Source organism: Schistocerca serialis, chromosome 1, assembly GCF_023864345.2.
Source record: "Schistocerca serialis cubense isolate TAMUIC-IGC-003099 chromosome 1, iqSchSeri2.2, whole genome shotgun sequence".
Lineage (NCBI taxonomy): Eukaryota > Metazoa > Arthropoda > Insecta > Orthoptera > Acrididae > Schistocerca > Schistocerca serialis.
The window spans coordinates 330,386,462-330,405,732 of NC_064638.1; the positions used below are offsets into that span (position 1 = coordinate 330,386,462).

The window sequence follows — 19,271 nt, forward strand, 5'->3', positions numbered from 1 at the left end:
AGCCCCCCAAAAAAAGAAAGCTACTGGACTGTGGTGCTACTGGAATGTACACCAGACATACACAATGAGAATAAACCAACACTAAAATCTGCTCTGCAGAATTCTAACTATAGCTTAAGAGAAATACTATAGCTTAAGAGAAATACTATCTGACTGAACACAAGTGGACAGCAAACACACAGACAGTGAATTGAGACTACCATCTGGCTGCTGTAGATTGTTCAGACTGCTTGACTGTAGTGCTGCAAGTAGTGTAAATCTACACTACTAAAACTACAATATGAATGTAAGCAACAAAACTGAAACTAGCACTGGTGTCTTTTCGACAGTGCTGAGGTCGATACTAATAATCTATGTTACAAAATGAAAGATGCAGGCTGCTATTTAAATACTAGCTCACTGAACCCCAGTAACAGCACACAGGCTGACAACCATCTTTCACCATAGATCATTTTATAATACAGGAAGTAGTAGTACATAAATAATAATAAAATAAACTAATGCCAATACATTATAGTATACATTTTAAGCATCGCAGTGTACCAAATTACACCAGGATAGCTTCTAAAGTAATGTGTTTAACTACAAAAAACGTTTTAATGCTAATATCCTGCTCAGGCATCTCAAAGAAGTCTTCATTGTCATAAAATGAATGATCTGACAACCAACTGTACCACTTAATTTTTAAAAATTTATATCCATAGACTGAACATGAATTTGCAGTTTATTGAACATTTTGAGTGGATTTACTTTGTGGGAATTTCCTGTTCTTGCTAATCTTTGGCATGATATGTCTAAATTACCCTTTGCCCTAATGTTATGTTCATGTATTTCCCCTCTGGCAACAAACTCTGAAATATTATTTTTAATATGGAGTACAGACACATATATGTATAAATTTATAATTGTGAATATTCTGAGTGGGAGAAAAAGAGGATGACAGTGCTCCTTATGACCTCTCTTACATATTATGTGTAAGACTCTTTTTTGTAATTTCAAAATGTTCTTGATGTGAGGGGAGTGCCCCATTATAATTAGACCATATGAAATATCTGACTGGAATAACCCAAAGTATGTCATCCTAAGGTACTCCAAGCTCACTACCTCCCTTAGTTTCCACATAAGTTATGCCACCTGTGATATTTTCTCACATACGTGATTAACACATTCCTCCAAATAGAGTATTGAGTAAATGTAAATACCGAAGAGTTTTACTGAATTATTGCCTACTTCATTTGATATCCCCACTAAAAGTTACTAGGTTTTATTAGGATTGCGCAGGAGGTTATCGGCTCCAAACCAGTCCAGGGCCCTATCAAGTGTTTCTTTTGTTACGCTATTCAGATCTGAAATGTTCTGATTTGTGGTAAGTAGTGTTGTACTCTCAGCATAACATACGACAGGGTGGGCTATGTTATTAGGTAAATCATTGATAATTCCAATGAAGAAGATAGGTCCAAGGATAGACCCTTGTGGTACACCTGTGCTAATTTCCATTACGGAAGAATGTACATTTCTGACTGAGACAAATTATTTTCTGTTGCTTAAACAAGAACTTGTCACAGCTAAAGTGCACCCTCTCGCCCCATAAAACTCTAGTTTCCTCAGTAGTACATCAACAGGAATGCAGTCAAAAGCTTTGCTTAGGTCACACAATACCAGCGATACCATGTTATTGTTTTCAAAAGCTGTTAAGGTTCGGTGAATGATTTCCAAGATGACCCCCATTGTATTTCTCCCCTTGCAAAAACCAAACTGATTGTTACATAGGATATTGTGTTTTTCAAACAAGCTGCTTATTTGTGTGTGTATCAGTGCCTCAAATATGTTTGAGAGTACTGGAACAATGGAGACTGGTCTGTAGCTTTGGTGAAAAGGTTTGTCCCCTCTTTTAAGAACTGGGACAACTTTCGATACCTTACGTGCATCTGGAAAAACTCCAAATTCCACACATTTATTAAAAATAAAAGCTAATGGTTTGGCTACTAAGTGTATTGTCTTTTTAATGATGTTATTCGATAACCAATAACTGTCCATACTTTGAGAATCTGAAAATTTGGATAGAGCTTTCATAACATCAGCATGTGTGACAGCCCTCCATTGAAATACCAGGTTAACAGGCAGTGGTGTCCCAACAAGGTCCATTGCAGATGAATTCGTTGCTTTAGTATTAATTCCTTGTGTTGAAACAGAGCTGTTTGTGTGCATTTTGGTATATTCCTGTGTTTTATTATTTTCCATGCTACCTTGCATTTATTGGGAGCCCTATCTATAAAGTTTTCCACTGCTCAATTTTTTACCAAAAGTAGTTTAGCTTTGTAGAATTTTTTGCATTTCAGATGTAAGCAATAATAGCATAATTACTCTTCTACATTTATGTGTAGAATATGGAAAAATATGGAATAAGGGAAAAATATAGAAAAATGCTAAAAATGCCATTAATACAGTACAATACAAATACTGCATGGTTTTACAGGATACCTGTATTTATACATATGAATTATTCGAATTTTGTGACACAAGCAATAGCTCAAAGTGTCTGGAAATCCCATGGATCTTTCTCAGAAAGCTACAAATTTGTACGAAGGAAGAGAACTATTAGAATCACTGTACCGTCTGCCCCAAAATGACAGAGATCATCACTAAACATTGAGAGAGCTCGCAGTCCCCTTGGAAAAATATATGGAGTTTGTAATTTATACAGAGGGAGGGAGAGACATGATCTCACAAGACACTTAAAAATGAAAAAGCATTGTGCAGGTGGAGTAATCAGAATAAGCTGTAGATAGGGGCTGTAGTCCTTGATATAACAACTACATATAAGAGAGAGATTGACACCGCAGTTGCTTTAATGATGGAAAGATGGTGCATTCTAGAGAAACACTGTGACAAGATGAAATCGTTATACTACCACTAGACCTTCGTGCTTGAGGAAAGATAATGTTGTTTTTTTTGGATGAAATGTAAAATGACATACAAGAAGCGATACATATGGATCACATACTGACACTACACAGATGAAATCGTGAGAAGTTTTCTGATCACAGATAGCATACACTTTACCTGCACATTATATTAGCACCTAATACTGTTGCTCAGCTGTTGTCTAATTTTTTAAACCATTTCTCGTGGTTTTAACCCTTTTTTGATTGTTGTCTCCAGCTGTATCAGTTCTGCAATACACCTACTGATTTTGACACCTATACAAATGACTGTGTTAGAGGAGAATTAATGCACACTGGAGAGAGAGGAGTTTGGAGATGCTGTCAGCTGGATTACTGTTCATATCCATAATTGTTATGCTGAGGAAAGTTAAGTCAGCATCTGCTAATTCGTTACGGTCACCTAGTATCATGATCTGCCAGCCAGCAAGCGCCTGTTGTCGCCTGTCATGCATTATTACTATTAAATATTACTACTACTACAACATTATTATTGTTATTATTATTTTAAAAATAAGCTATTAGATACTTGCTATAAAGTTTATATGGGCAGCATTAGATATGAATTTTGTCGATTTGTAATGTGGTTTGGTGTGCTCAGAGCCATGGGCTGACTGCGCATAGTAATGAGTGCCCGTTACTGGACACTGCGCATCTTTAAGGTGTTGTCGTACATTACTGTTATTGCGGAAGCAGTGTGTAGCATGGTAGCTACCAGACTTGATTGACACCTGGTGGTTACATATGACATAAATGGATCCCGCACTACCTGGCATCTACAAAAGGCACATTACTAAAGTGTATGGTATTTTATGAAAAGAGCCGACGGCAGTGTCTGATACGTGGATAGTACTCAGCAGATACCGGTTGCAGCATGCAGCAAGTGTCAAAGTATTGGAAAATTATTCTTCTCTTCCACCACTGGATGCATCATCCACGTGATGGACCAGCACACACACCAACACTGAAATATCATCCTGTTTTTAAGAACACAGGTTGAAACAGTGTAAGATAGCATTGCATACCGCAGCTGTGAGCCAGTGCTGTCCTGCCTAAAACCATGTGACTAGAGATATGTTAGTCATCTCCCATTGGCTGAAATAAGCAACAGAATGTGGCTTTCAGCTTGATGAGTCATTCCAGTTGGAGACTTGCTAGCAGCAACAGCACTGACAGAATCAGCACAGATGAAACACCCTAACAGAAATACTTATTATGTCAGCTCAACATGGGCTGATAAGTGACCCTGATTTGACTCTGGTAATCGTACAGGTATGCATTTAAGATGAATTTTTTCCATATTTGTGTGTGTGCTCATTATAGTTGCAAACTGATGGTTAGTTTCCTTCTCCTCCTCCTCTTCTTCTTCTCTTGCGCATGTGATTGACGTGTGGAGCATCAGGATTGCACCTGCAACTACTACTCCATAACCAGACATGATGATGATGATGATGCATATGCGTTCATTGCCCCAACTGTATTTGCCACACCTGCAAACACCAACACAGCCCAGTCCACCATTACCAATGTGGTGTCGGCTGAAGACATCAGCTCGTTTGCCAATGCAGCCATGCTCGCTGCACCCTGGACTATCTCACAATCATCTTCGACCTTTGTGTCTACATGCACTCGAAGAAAATATCGCGATGGATCAGTAGGATATGATATTACAAGACATCACTGCAAATAGTGATATAACAAGGGACACATAGATATAATCTGAAGCTGCTAATTTTGAACATAAAGTAGAACTATTGTAAACTGATCCAATGATGATGCATCCGTCACCACAGCCCAGTTCATCAATGATGTACTTGCTGCACCCTCAAACACCACTGCAGCTGGGTGTGCCATCATCAGTGTGATATTGGGTGATGACAGCTGCACCCTGAATTGTCTCATGACATCATGGTCCTTCACGTCATCAGACTTTGCGTTGACATCACTCTGGCCCTAGCAGCAGCAGCAGCAGTAGCCCTGTCTGCTTTGTTTTGAATCATGAAGTAAGTCCTGCACTCACAATGGACTACTCTGTGGTTGCTGGTGCTTATGGGGACAGGAGCTCACAAGCCTGTATTGGTAACACGAATGTGAGCCACTGAGACCCAGCAATTTTTCTCAATGCCTCCCCAGGCATTTTGTAAAGGTTACTCCCAAAATCATCACTTGAATTGTGGTATCCACCATTAAGTTTAACACAATTCCACACTGTGAGATCATGGAACCCCTGTAAGAGGGCAGTGATGCTGGTGAGGAAAAGAGCATCATACAAATTCGGGGGAAATGGCATGAAACACGGAAGCGATTTGATCACAGAGTGATTTGAAACTTTTGTCATGAGTGTCATCCTTGGCCACTTTCCCAAGCTTCAGGAAAGTTACAAGGCTTGATCTGTCAGACATCTAGACTGTCATCCCTGCAACTACTGAAAAGGCTGCTGCTCCTCTTTAACAACTGTTTGTTAGTGGAACTCCATATGTAGCAAAAAAACCTTTGGGCTCCAAAATCATTGTTAGAATAAAAATACATGTTAAATGCAGAGACTTGTGTAGACCAATATTTAAGAGTCTCAGTATACTGCCCCTTCCTTGTTTATACATCTGCAAAGTACTAATCATCATAAAAGTAAGCATATTAAAAGAAGATAATATCTAGAAGCATAATTGTGATTTCCACTCTCCGTGCACTGCCTGCATGTCAATTCAGTAAGCACAAACACTTGCAGGGGAGAAGTGTATCATGCTGGCATTATCTTATTCAACCACATGCCATCCTTTCTGAAACAGATACTAGATTTACCGAAATTTAAAGTCAAACTAAAAGAGTACTTCCTTCACCACTGCTTCTATTCTGTTTCTGGGTTTTTGGAGCACCAAGAAAAACAGTGTAATTGATCACATAATTATTGTTAATCACACTATCCCTTCGATCGTCTTACTGTTTTTGTAATTTTGTTACCAGTATTCAACTTGAATGTAATAAATCAAACTTGACTTATCCTATATCGTTTGTACAAACTATGTACTTCATCACAATTTACAGGATTAATAAAGAAATACAAATAGTCTGGCCTTTCCACACACATCCCTGTGATATGGTTCCATATATGATATGAATATCTGTATTGAAGCAAGCAAGCTATCCCACCACACCAAGGTCGCTGGTTCGTAGGGCAGGGGGAGGTAGTTATGGAAGACACAGTTAAATTCTCAATAATTATTTACATTTCAAATGCTCACCACAAACATGCAGATCGTAGCTCTTTAATTGTTTGTTTACTATTTCACATACTATAGGCTCAGTTTTCCATAGATTTATAAATTGGTATTTTACTATCTATTACAGCACTTCAAAGTCAGATACTGCACTACGAGCACTGGCTGGCTTTCCAACACCTCGCACAGAGAAAACAAGGACTGCTAGTGGTCCACCAATGGTTTCAGATGACCTCTGCACACCAAGCACTGAACCCGAGGTTGGCAAATTTATATTTAGATTTCTGTATTATTTTCTTTAGAGCTTCAGCTGTAGATCACATAATAATATGTCAATGAAAAAGAAACATAAACAATTTTGTGTATCTTTTTTGTGGAATTTTCTGGGTATTTCAGCTTATCTTAATTTTGTGTCAGATTCAGATTCTTTATTAGTCATTCAGCATTGTTACATGCAATAGACTTCGTCAGTTCACTTAACCTATCAATTTTACAAAAAAAAAATTTTTTTACACATTTAAGTTGATTTTAGGCATTTCTAAAAATTCTTCTAATGAATAGAATGGATTGGTTAACAAGAAGTTCTGAACATTGTCTTTAAATAATTTGTCAGGCTTGATTGACCCATTTTTAGACAATTTGTTATATATTTTAATTGCCATATACTTATGACTATTGTTAGTTTTAGCTAATCTATTTTGTGGCAACAGCAGAGAAGTACACGTTCTTGTATAGTAGCCATGTCTTTCATTTGTTACACTTAAATTAGGTAGTTCAGCAAGTGTCTATATTTTTATACAATTTAACGATATTAGGAAAACGATAGATTGCTACTCACCCTAAAGATGACATGTTGAGTTGCAGACAGGCACAACAAAAAGACTATTGCACATTATAGCTTTTCGCTAAAGCTTTCTTCAACAAAAAACATACACACATTCACACAGCAAGCACACCTCATGCACACATTACTGCTATCTCTAGCAGCTTCTTTGCTGAAGAAAGCTTTGGCTGAAAACTATGATGTGTAATACTCATTTCATTGTGCCAGTCTGCATCTCAATGGGTCATCTTTACAGTGAATAGCAATCTATCCTTTTCCTAATGTTATTGGCATTCCAACCTGAAGTTTCCAGTGTTTCATTATACATTTTTATTGATTTTATAAAAAAAAAATTGGTTGTGCTTCTACAGTTATGTATATTGTATGTCATAAGCATAGAATAAAATTTTCATTTTGGTCATAAAGTCTAAAGTTGGTTTAATGCAGCTCTCCAGTCCTGTCACTTGGCAGCTGTCCCCTTCATTTTGGCGTAACTGCTGTATTCCTCATCATCAAGAGGCTGCCATATATACTCATCTCTATTCATGCCCAAACAGTTCCTTCTCTCTACCATCCTTTCCGCTGCTGTTTTCAGCAACAACTTTTGTTGGGAAATATGCTCAATTGCTCATTTCATTGTGTTCTTTGTTAGACATTTTTTTCTCTTTTGGTCATTGCAGGAAGTCTATGTTCCTTAGTCAACCAATCAATCTGCAACAGTTTCTTAAAACATTATATTTGAAAAGCTTCTGTTCATTTAAGAGCTTTCTTCCCTATAGTACACTTAAAGAACTGTGCTCCAAAAATAGCTTGCCGTGAATTATTATTATTATTATTATTTTTTTTTTTTTTTTTTTTTTTTTTTTTTTTAGTCTCTGTGTTTATGTTTTTGGATGTTAGTAGTTGTTTATTTTTACATGAAGCCCATTTGCTGGTGCAAGCTTTACTATTAAGTCTATCTCGCATCTTCCTTTTTTTATCTCTTCTGCTTACAAGATAGAAAAATTCATCCAGCTCTTCAAAGGTCTCTTAAAATCGATAGTGACAATGAGCAACCCTGTCTTACATACTGTATGTAACAGCCGCTGTTTTTAATCCTCTATTAAATCTGTATTAAAGACAGGAGATATCCTCATCATATCATTTCTTTCCCTTTTTTTATTATCATTGTTTCCATTGTAATGTCACCTCACTATCACATATTACTCTCTACTTATTTGAATCATCACACTTTTCTTGATCATTATTACTATTTTCTATAAAGACAATACACTTTCTCAATGTACAGTCTTATTTTCCCCCCTGTCTGCTCTGCTTATGGATAAATTCATTGTATTTTCCTTATCTGGTTAGTTTTCTCTTCATTTTGTGTAATGTTGCAGTGTGAGTCATGATAGGAATGTAAATGTATGTAGAGGGCAATTTAAATGTATGTAGATGGCTTCCTTTTTTCCTGTCGGTGATGAATGGTGCATATCTACTATGTAGGAGAATCGTGAAAAAAATGCTTTTGAACAGGTCTTATTACTACAGAAATTATACTTTATAGTCCATCATTTTCATCGTTTTGTATCTGTTTCCAAGCCTCCTCTACTGTTTAATCTGTAAATAAGTGTAAACCACACTGGTTTGTCTTTCAGCTGTCATAAAATTAAACGAACAGTTACCTGCATCAACTGCTTTTCCTTCCTGTTGTCAAAGATGTTCATGTTATTTAAGTGGAAGGCAATGAAATTACTTAACATTATGAAACACTATTCTTTTAAGGTGCTAATATTAAATATAAAATTAGCTAAAGCATGAATTTTTGTACTTTCTGTGAAGATAATCTTCAGTGGAGTAGGATGAGTTACCGAATAAAAATTTCTTTAATTCTGTCTTAAATTTCACCACATTGCCTAGAAGACATGTAACATGCTCTGCCAGATTGTTGAATGCATGTATACACATGCATCTGACTCCTTTCTGTTTTAACGTTATACTCTTAAGGTTGTTTTTGGTCCTAGTGTTACATTCTAGTTTTGCACAATTTTTGAGAAAAGAGGAATAGTGATAATTACAGAGGACGTTAATGAACACACACACACACACACACACACACACACACTCTCTCTCTCTCTCTCTCTCTCTCTCTCTCTCTCTCTCTCTCTCTCTCTCTCTCTGCGTGATACTCTAGAACTAACACCATATATAATTCTTATAACAAACTTCAGTATTTGGAAAATACTATTGCCATTGTTGAGACCTTGCTCCCCCCACTCCTCTCAAATTGAAAGTAAGCAGAATGTCCCTGAGGCTGGATTTTCACATTAATTTGGTATAGACTCTCACTGGAACTTTGCTGCATATTTGTACACTTGCTCAGGATACAAACAATTAACTTAACTATTTTCTTCTTAAAAATTTGGTTCTAGTTAATCGCCACAGAGGATGGTTACTGTTTACGAACTGCACCAATTGATAGGTTTGACATACCACAGCCACATCCACTTCCAATGCCAGAGTACGGAGGGTATTTTGCTCCTCTTACAGAGTACCTGCCAGATAGTTCACAGCCTATTAGTGGATTTCACAGGTATGATATAGTTATATTTCTAATAATTTTACGTCTTCTGAAAACCATAATGTTGTAATAAAGTGCTTTGTTTACAATTGATAGTCACAAGCAGCATCCTTAATAATAATAATAATACAACAAACAGTATGTATGGACACACTGGTCATTGATAGCAACACTTTGTGATCTGATTTGTGCTCATAATAAACATCAATAATTCTTTAACAGGTGTAATGTGGCTGTTATGCTACTGGTGGATGTTGTAGTAGATGGTGTGGATCTGGATTGGTCAATCCATGTACCACTGATGCTACATATCCTTTTCTTGGGATTGGATCACAGCAGACAACTTGTACATGAGCACTGCCGTATGCTGCTGCTAAACCTTTTGGTAGCTTTAGCAGATCACTGTGACCATTTGACTGTTGCTCACATTCTTCTCAACTGTAAAACAGGACAACTTGGCTTGGGATTGCCTACTCCTGCCCTTCCTGTTCTTTCACATATCTTCACAGGTAAATGGAAATTGAGCACTTATTTCATTCAATTCTAATGATTCCTTAGGATTTCCATGTAAGTTTCCTTTTAGTGACAACACTTTTTTTTTTAATAATTTGTGTGATAACATGCACAGAAAGTGTTAAATTCTGATGTTATTTGTCTGGTTTATATTGTTACTATAAATGCATTTCAAATTCAAAGACACATAGGACTAAATTCCAAATAAATAAGTAAAATAAATATATGGAATATAAGTAAGTTCATCTTGACATACAGTAAAGGTGCCACAATGCTTAAGTAGTCTCATACCATGAAATATTGGACTGTCGTGTGGAACTTATTGTATATTATGCATTGTAATTCCAAAACATTTTTCATAATACATGTGGACTTTTGAAGGTATATTTTTAAAATTCCTTTCAAACACTTAGACGCAATATTTCCATACATACTGATTCAGAAAGGAAAGAACCAGTCAGCTAAGCATACCTATGAATATTAAAAATAAAATAGATTTTTATTTGTCTTGTTCAGTTCTGCTTTTTTAACTTTATACATAATCATACTCTACAATTTAGATACATTGGGTAAATAGAGTAATATGGCTAGTATATCACATGATTTGGATGATTATTCTGGCAGTATTACATTACTTTACATCACATCACATATACTAAACTAGTATGTCAAATATTAGAAAGGAAGGAAGGCAAAGGTCTGATCTCACACTGACAATCAGGTCATCAGAGTTGAAGCATCATTTCAGATTTGGTGATAAATTTGCCCCCCCCCCCTTTTTTTCTAATGAATCATCCTGAAATTTACCTCAAACAATTTATGGAAACAGTGGAAGGGCTAAACCTGGGTAGTAGGACAGACATTCAAGCTGCTGCGCTTGCTAATGTGAGGCCAATGTCTTACCCAGAGTGCCACTTTGTATCAAAATATAAGAGATACATAAATGTATGCATGGCATTTATTTCTGTCAACACTTAAGGATACTGTGATATAACAACATGATGTTTAACGGTACTGATAGTGTTAATGTATTTCAGATATACAGTATTACTAAGTGACCAAAGAAATGGGAAATCAAATCGTCCTGGATAAAAATTGAAGTTTCTTGCAAGATTGTTCAGGCCAGATTCAGTATTAACGGTGGATCCAAACTTATAATTGGGATTTTCTATCAACCACCAGATTCCCTCCCAGATGCAACCAAAACTTCAGAGATTTTTTTAAACTTGCCAATACATATGTTCCACAGTCATCCTGTCATTATTGGAGGAGACTTAGATCATCCAACAATAGACAGGGAAAATGACGATTTTTGTAAGTGGTGAGTGTGACAAGACATTCTACTAAATACTAAATGATTTCTCTGGAAGCTACTTGAGGCAAATAGTTTTGAAGCTCAGTCATGGTGGGATGTATTAGATCTAATAGCAGCAAACAAACCTGACACTTTTGAGGATGCCCATGTGGAAACAGGTAACAGTGACCATCAAATAGTTGTGACAAGACTGATTTCGAAAATACAGGAAGTAGCTGAAAGATTTGCGATTTGCGTGTTTAATAAACTAGATTAAGAGACAGTCATGTCATATCTCAAAGCGAATGTCAGAACCCTTACCTCTGGGCAGGAGCATGTAGAAGAATTGATTGAAAGAATAGTTGGCTAAGTATTGGATGTATGTGTGCCTAGCAGAGCAGTTAATGATGGATTTGCCATGCTATACAGTCAATTTCTAAAAGCAACAATACCTACATAATAGGCATAAAGCAAAATATTAAGCCTGAAGATAGAGAATGCTAATTGAAACACATTTAGCTGTCAATAGAGCAAAGCATAATGCCTTCAACAACAACGCACATAGTCTATGTCTGAGCGATACACACACATCAAGGACTCATGGTACACAAAAATAAATAAATGAAATGAACAAACAAAGAAATTCTAGTCATTTGTGGAGGTTATCAGTGGCACCAAAGTTAGCACTCAGATGTTAATGGGTATCATAAGAATTGAAATTGTGGGTAGGAAAGCAAAAGCAAAGCTGCTGCTTTTCATCTTCATATGATACTTTACAAAGAAGTATACATAAGTACTGTCCCAGTTTAATACACAAACTGCTGCCCGGAAGAATGATGTAGATATTAGTGGCAGTGCCATTGGGAAATGGAAGTTTATTGATATGATATTCAAGAGCACATAAGTGGCACACCCGCACAGCTCTATCCCATAACTTATAAATGGAAAAATTTTCCTGTAATATACTGTTTTCAGCATTTTATTACACACAATTTAGGAAAGTTAGCTAAACAAGTACAAAGCTCCACTATGGACGTACAAAGCCGGTTAGCTTGGTGGGCCTCAGTGTGTGTTTTTTAAGGGTGTTAGGCACTATGCCAACACTGCACTTCAACATCTCTCTCCTCTCTCTCTCTCTCTCCTCTCCTCTCCTTTTCTTTTTCTTCTTTCTTTTTCATTGCTTCCCCCCCCCCTACCCCCCCCCCCACCCCGCCAGTGGAAAAACAAATGTAACTACACTACCATGTATTCATCAAAATCATCTGCATAAACCTTTATATTTAAGACCATCACTTACTCTTTATTTAGAAGAAAAGCAGAAGGACGGGACAAAAAAAATCTCATGTTGTAGGGAGTCTGACAATATTATGGAAATGGAAGAGGATGTAAATGAAGATGAAATGGGAGATATGATACACAATGCACAGCGGCCGGCTAGCTTGGTGGGCGTCAGTGTTTTTTAAAGGTGTTGGGCAATATGCCAACACAACACTTCAACATCTCTCTCTCCCTCCCTCCCTCCCTCCCTCCCTCCCTCCCTCCCTCCCTCCCTCCCTCTCCTTCTCTCCCTCCCTCCTTTTTTTTTTCTTCGCCAGTGGCAAAACAAATGTAACTAGAATGTGCATCAATATCTTCACTTAAAATTCCGAACCTCTGTGTAATGACACTATGAGATGTGATTATTGATCATCCATCTGGCAGATAGGTTCTTGATCTGGGTGGGTTCAAAAGTGGTTCAAATACCTCTAAGCGCTATGGGACTTAACATCTGAGGCTATCAGTCCCCTAGACTTAGACCTACTTAAACGTAACTAACCTAAGGACATCACACACATCCATGCACGAGGCAGGATTCGAACCTGCAACTGTAGCAGCAGTGCGGTTCTAGACTGAAGTGCCAAGAACCGCTCAGCCTCAGCGTCTGGCTAGCTTGGTGGGCCTCAGTGTTTTTTAAGGGTGTTAGGCACTATTCCAACACTGCACTTCAACATCTCTCTTCTCTCTCTCTCTCTCTCTCTCTCTCTCTCTCTCTCTCTCTCTCTCTCTTTTTTGCGCCAGTGGCAAAACTAATGTAACTACACTTCCATGTCTTCATCAGAATCATCTGCATTAAACTTTATATTTAAGCCCATCACTTACTCTTTATTTAGAAGAGAATGAGAAGAACATGACAAAAAAATCTCATGTTGTAGGGAGTCTGACAATATTATGGAAATGGAAGAGGATGTAGATGAAGATGAAACAGGAGATATGATACTGCGTGAAGAGTTTGACAGAGCACTGGAAGATCTAAGTCAAAACAAGGCCCCGGAAGTAGACAACATTCCATTAGAACTACTGACAGCCTTGGGAGAGCCAGCCCTGACAAAACTCTACCATGTGGTGAGCAAGATGTATGAGACAGGCGAAATACCCTCTAGACTTCAAGAAGAATATAATAATTCCAATCCCAAAGAAAGCAGGTGTTGACAGATGTGAAAATTACCAAACTATCAGTTTAATAAGCCATGGCTGCAAAATACTAACACGAATTCTTTACAGACGAATGGTAAAACTCGTAGAAGCTGACCTCGGGGAAGATCAGTTTGGATTCCGTAGAAATGTTGGAACACGTGAGGCAATACTGACCCTACGACTGATCTTAGAAAATAGATTAAGTAAAGGCAAACCTACATTTCTAGTATTTGTAGACTTAGAGAAAGCTTTTGACAATGTTGACTGGAATACTCTCTTTCAAATTCTGAAGGTGGCAGGGTTCAAATACAGGGAGTGAAAGGCTATTTACAATTTGTACAGAAACCAGATGGCAGTTATAAGAGTCAAGGGACATGAAAGAGAAGCAGTGGTTGGGAAGGAAGTGAGACAGGGTTGTAGCCTCTCCCCGATGTTATTCAATCTGTATATTGAGCAAACAATAAAGGAAACAAAAGAAAAATTCGGAGTAGGAATTCAAATCCTTGGAGAAGAAATTAAAACTTTGAGGTTTGCCAGTTACATTGTAATTCTGTCAGAGATAGCACAGGACCTGGAAGAGCAGCTGAAGAGAATGGACAGTGTCTTGAAAGGAGGATATAAGATGAGCAGAATAACTGAGGATGGTCGGAGTAGAGGAGATATAAAATGTAGACTGGCAATGGCGAGGAATACGTTTCTGAAGAAGAGAAATTTGTTAACATAGAGTATAGATTTAACTGTCAGGAAGTCATTTCTGAAAGTATTTGTATGGAGTGTAGCCATGTATGGAAGTGAAATGTGGATGATAAATAGTTTAGACAAAAAGAGGATAGAAGATTTCGAAATGTGGTGCTACAGAAAAATGCTGAAGATTAGATGGGTAGATCACATAACTAATGAGGAGGTATTGAATAGAATTGGGGAGAAGAGAAATTTGTGGCACAACTTGACCAGAAGAAGGGATCAGTTGGTAGGACATGTTCTGAAGCATCAAGGAATCAACAATTTAGAATTGGAGGGCAGCGTGGAGGGTAAAAATCGTAGAGGGAAACCAAGAGATGAATACACTAAACAGATTCAGAAGGATGTAGGTTGCAGTAGGTACTGGGAGATGAAGAAGCTTGCACAGGATAGAGTAGCATGGAGAGCTGCATCAAACCAGTCTCTGGACTGAAGATCATAACAACAACAACAACATAGGAAGTCTGTGTTCTGTTGAATATTTTTATGATTTATTAATTTACTGTTGGTTTAAGATCCATTACCTGTGGCCCATTTTCAGAATAATTTGTGTAAAACTGGAAAATACTTTCAGTAGTAATAGCAAATATATTTGTTATCCTTTTATAGCACATATGATACCAGTTTCTAGGCCATCGTTCTTCTACAAATTAGGAGTTGTCAAGAAGGAATTTTTATGATTTGTTTCTTGTTGTTGTGGTGGTCTTCAGTCTGAAGATTAGTATGTTGCAACACTCCTTGCTAGTCTATCCTGTGCAAGCATATACACCTCTGTATGACTAGCACAACACACATCCATATGAGCCTACTTCCTGTATTCAAGCCTACATCTCAGTCAACAATGTTTACCCCTACACACTTCCTTCCAGTACCAGATTAACAATTCCTTGATGCTTCATATGTCCTGTCAACTGATCCCGTCTTTTAAATGAGTTGGACCACAAATTTCTTTTTTCCCCAATTTGATTCAGCATGTCTTCATTTGTTATCTAACCTACCTATCTTCATGCCCCAAGCAAAAAAGTCACGGCTGTAGTTTCCCCTTGCTTTCAGACGTGTTCACTTTCAGACGTTTGCAGTACGAGCCCAGCAAGGTCATGTTGGCTAATGTTACAAGGCCAGATCCGTTAATTACTCAGTGTATTGCCCCTGCAACAACTGAAAAGGCTGCTCTCCCTCTTAAAGAATGACAGCTTATTCTGTCTGGCCTCTCCACAGATACCCTCCATAGTGGTTACACCTTTGGTATGACTATCTGTATCATTTAGGCACACAGGCCATTCCACCTTGGCAAGGTCCATGGTTCTTAAGTCTATATTAGTTTCTAGTTGCTTGTAAAATATATATATCTTTGCTTCTACTACAAGGGACTGATGACCCTGCAGTTTAGTCCCTTTGCTCCCCAAATCAACCAACCAAACCAGCTTCTACTAATTAATTTTGAATATAGTTGGTCTTGGTATGTTTAATTAGTTGCACTCATTTCCATATAAGTTCCTATGTGTTTACAGTTCTATATTCATTGCCTTAATTAAAAGTGCACCAGAATCAGTGCTTTTATTACTGGTTAAATGTTTATTGGTTTAGAGTGTGAATCTTTCATTACATAGTAATGTTCATGCTGTTGTGAAACTTCCAGATAGAGTAAAACTGTATATCAGACTAGAACTTCAAGCTAGACTAGTTCGTTTCAAAGGTGATGCTCTTACTGACTGAGCTATCAAACACAACTCACACTTATCCTCACATCTTCAATTTTGTTTGTACCCCTGCCATACTTTCTGTTGTGACTTGGCAAGACAGCCAAGTCACTATGAGAGGAAGCCGAAAGGCACGCGCTTAAGCTCACGCAGTCTGGCGCGAGGTCTGGAACAGTTAAGGGAATTAATAGTAGCAAATAAAGTACGTAGTTGATATAATACTTAACTTCAATCCATAATTGGAGAACATCGCTCTTGACGGTACATGTTTTATAATTTCAATATTAACTGGTAATGGCGCCTTGCTAGGTCGTATCAATTGACGTAGCTGAAGGCTATGCTAACTATCATCTCGGCAATTGAGAGCGTATTTGTCAGTGTAGCATCGCTAGCAAAGTCGGCTGTACAACTGGGGCGAGTGCTAGTAAGTCTCTCTAGACCTGCCATGTGGTGGCGCTCGGTCTGCAATCACTGACAGTGGCGACACGCGGGTCCGACGTATGCTAACGGACCGCGGCCGATTTAAAGGCTACCACCTAGCAAGTGTGGTGTCTGGCGGTGACACCACATTTTCCACATTTCACAGAAGTTCCCCTGTATACCCTGCTGGATTTGCGCCCCTTGTAGAAAGACGTTCACATGTATATTGTTAGCAGTGCTGCATAACAGAGTTAAAGCCATTTCACTCCTGCAGCATTATTCTACTATCCTCTGCTGAGCTCTGAAAACAGCAAAACCTTTCAGGCTTTTGTATGAAGTCTTCTGATAAGGATAGGGAGTTGCTAAAGGTAGTCAGGATAGTATCAGTGGAATGATAGTCTTTTTAAGCATGTTGAACATGGCTACACTCTTGTAACTTTTTACTACACCTTTCTTACTGAATTGAATCACTTCCTTAACAGTTACCTGTATCTTAATGATCTGTGTAAAACAGTATGAAAGCTCCAGAGGACTGAAACTGGATAATCAATGTCCAACTTCATTATACTGGAGCAAAACTTGGACAATTATCTGAAGAGGAGCTCTGAGGATGCAGCCTACTGACATTAGATTGCTTTCATTGCAACTAAGATAAAGAAAAATAATTAAATATATGGAGTATCTCACAGAAAGCAATGGAATCATCATATAACAAGTGTGTCACCAATTTGGTTACTTGTGAAAACTTGGAGACATCAGCCTACTAGGATAAACATTCCAACACAGTGTGGTTAGTTGGTTTGAAAAGGGGGAAGGGACCAAACACAGTATGATACCGAGTGAGGTGGCACAGTAGTTAGCACACTGGACTCACATTTTGGAGGACGACAGTTCAAACCCACATCTGGCCATTCTGATTTAGATTTTCTGTGACTTTCCTAAATTGGTTTAGGCAATCCTTCCCTAATCCAATGGAACTGATGACCTCACTGTTGACAATACCTTACAGCTCCTAGGTCCTTGACATTGAATTTTTTGAACAGTTAATCCTTGATTTGCTTCTTGTTTTGAGTTCTGTTAACCCTTTATTTGGCAAATGGTGAAAATAAAAACAAAAAGAATTTTCAGTGCTTATATTTATTTATTATGCTTAAAGAAATACAATTCAGTCAGTTTTAGAAATTTTTGAGAAAAATTATAAAAATTATGAAATGTTGCTTACAAGCAACGTTGCCAGTAGTAGACCACATTTATACATATTATAGAAAAAAGTGTTCACCAATAACCTCAAGCAAAAGGTTTCCTGTACATAAATAATTTAATTTATAAACACATTTATGCATTCCTGCTGTATAATAGAACTGTTTCATTTTCCCTTCTGGTTCTTCTTGCAATGGAATTTTTGGAAACAGTTCCTCTTTGGAACGAAGCACAATTCTAGATTGTATTTTGAACACATGACTGTAGAAAATCCAGATGGACAATAACGACAATGACCGTATACAGGCCAATGCTCCATATTATCAAATTGGACATCTTGTGTAACAGTCGGAGCTGTTGGCTTCCTCCTCTTCTTTTGTGGTGGTGTTATGTCTATTGAGGGCCTTCCTACTTTCCTTTTCCCTGAAAACATCAAACCATTGGCAATATCTGCCCTGAATGACTTCAGTGAGGTCTTCTTGTCCAGAGATTCTCTTCGAAATACCAGCCAGGCATTTACAGCACTCAGATCTAGCATAAATCCAAATAATCTCTTGTACCAACACCTAGTTTTCATTGGTAGTCTGTAGAGCTCTATCAGCATACCAGCAAGGTCAACTCCTCCCATATGCTTGTTGTACTGACCTGCAATACTGGGACAGGGCACATCAATTCTTCTTTTTTCATTGGTTTCCCATCACTTTACTGTTGAGAGTGATTGGACACAACAAAATGAGCTTGCAAGTGTCACAATTTTATAATTTTGAATATCCGCCGTAATCATATGTAATATACTAATGGCACATGTCCCAACTGTGGGCAACATAAAAGTTTTATACTATTTACGTAATTCAAAACAATATTAGATTGAAATATTTCTGCTGTAAACTCACCTCTGGGTATTTCTTGAAGAAAATCTGCTAAGATTACTGACAATTTATTGAAATCCACTCTTTCGGAACCAAAATAAGACACCCCTGTTGCTCACACGAGGAGATCTCTGTAACACCACTGCACAAACTGCCATCTCGTGTGGAAAACCTTGAACTGTTACAACAACTGGCATTCGCAGTGTGTAAAGGAACGTTGCCAGGAGGCAACAATGCCAGTAAAAGGCACTGGGGAGTGTTTGTTGTCCCATAAGGCCAACGTAAATTTGATGTTGCTTGAGAGCAACACTGCCAAATAAAGGGTTAAAGCAGTGATAAATGTCAACCATGTTAAACAGACTAAGAAAACTGCATGGTTTCCTCAGTGACCTGCATAGAAATAAGAATCAAACAATGGACACTCAAGGTTGGACTATTGACAGTATAAGGAAAACATATTGTTACTGTAAAGATGATGTGTTGAGTTGCAGACAGGCATAATTAAAAGTCACACATACAGCTTGATTCTGGTCTGAG

The 19,271-nt window shown here is 37.8% G+C and overlaps 1 protein-coding gene across 1 annotated transcript in view; it reads left to right on the forward strand.

Moving 5' to 3' along the window:
• Positions 1 to 19,271, forward strand: part of LOC126469923 (protein furry) — a 1,144,124-nt gene that overhangs the window by 982,122 nt on the left and 142,731 nt on the right. The window contains exons 30-32 of the mRNA XM_050097322.1: positions 6,288 to 6,417; positions 9,395 to 9,555; positions 9,766 to 10,052. Of these exons, the coding sequence (XP_049953279.1) occupies positions 6,288 to 6,417; positions 9,395 to 9,555; positions 9,766 to 10,052 (578 nt within the window). The remainder of the gene's footprint in view (positions 1 to 6,287; positions 6,418 to 9,394; positions 9,556 to 9,765; positions 10,053 to 19,271) is intronic.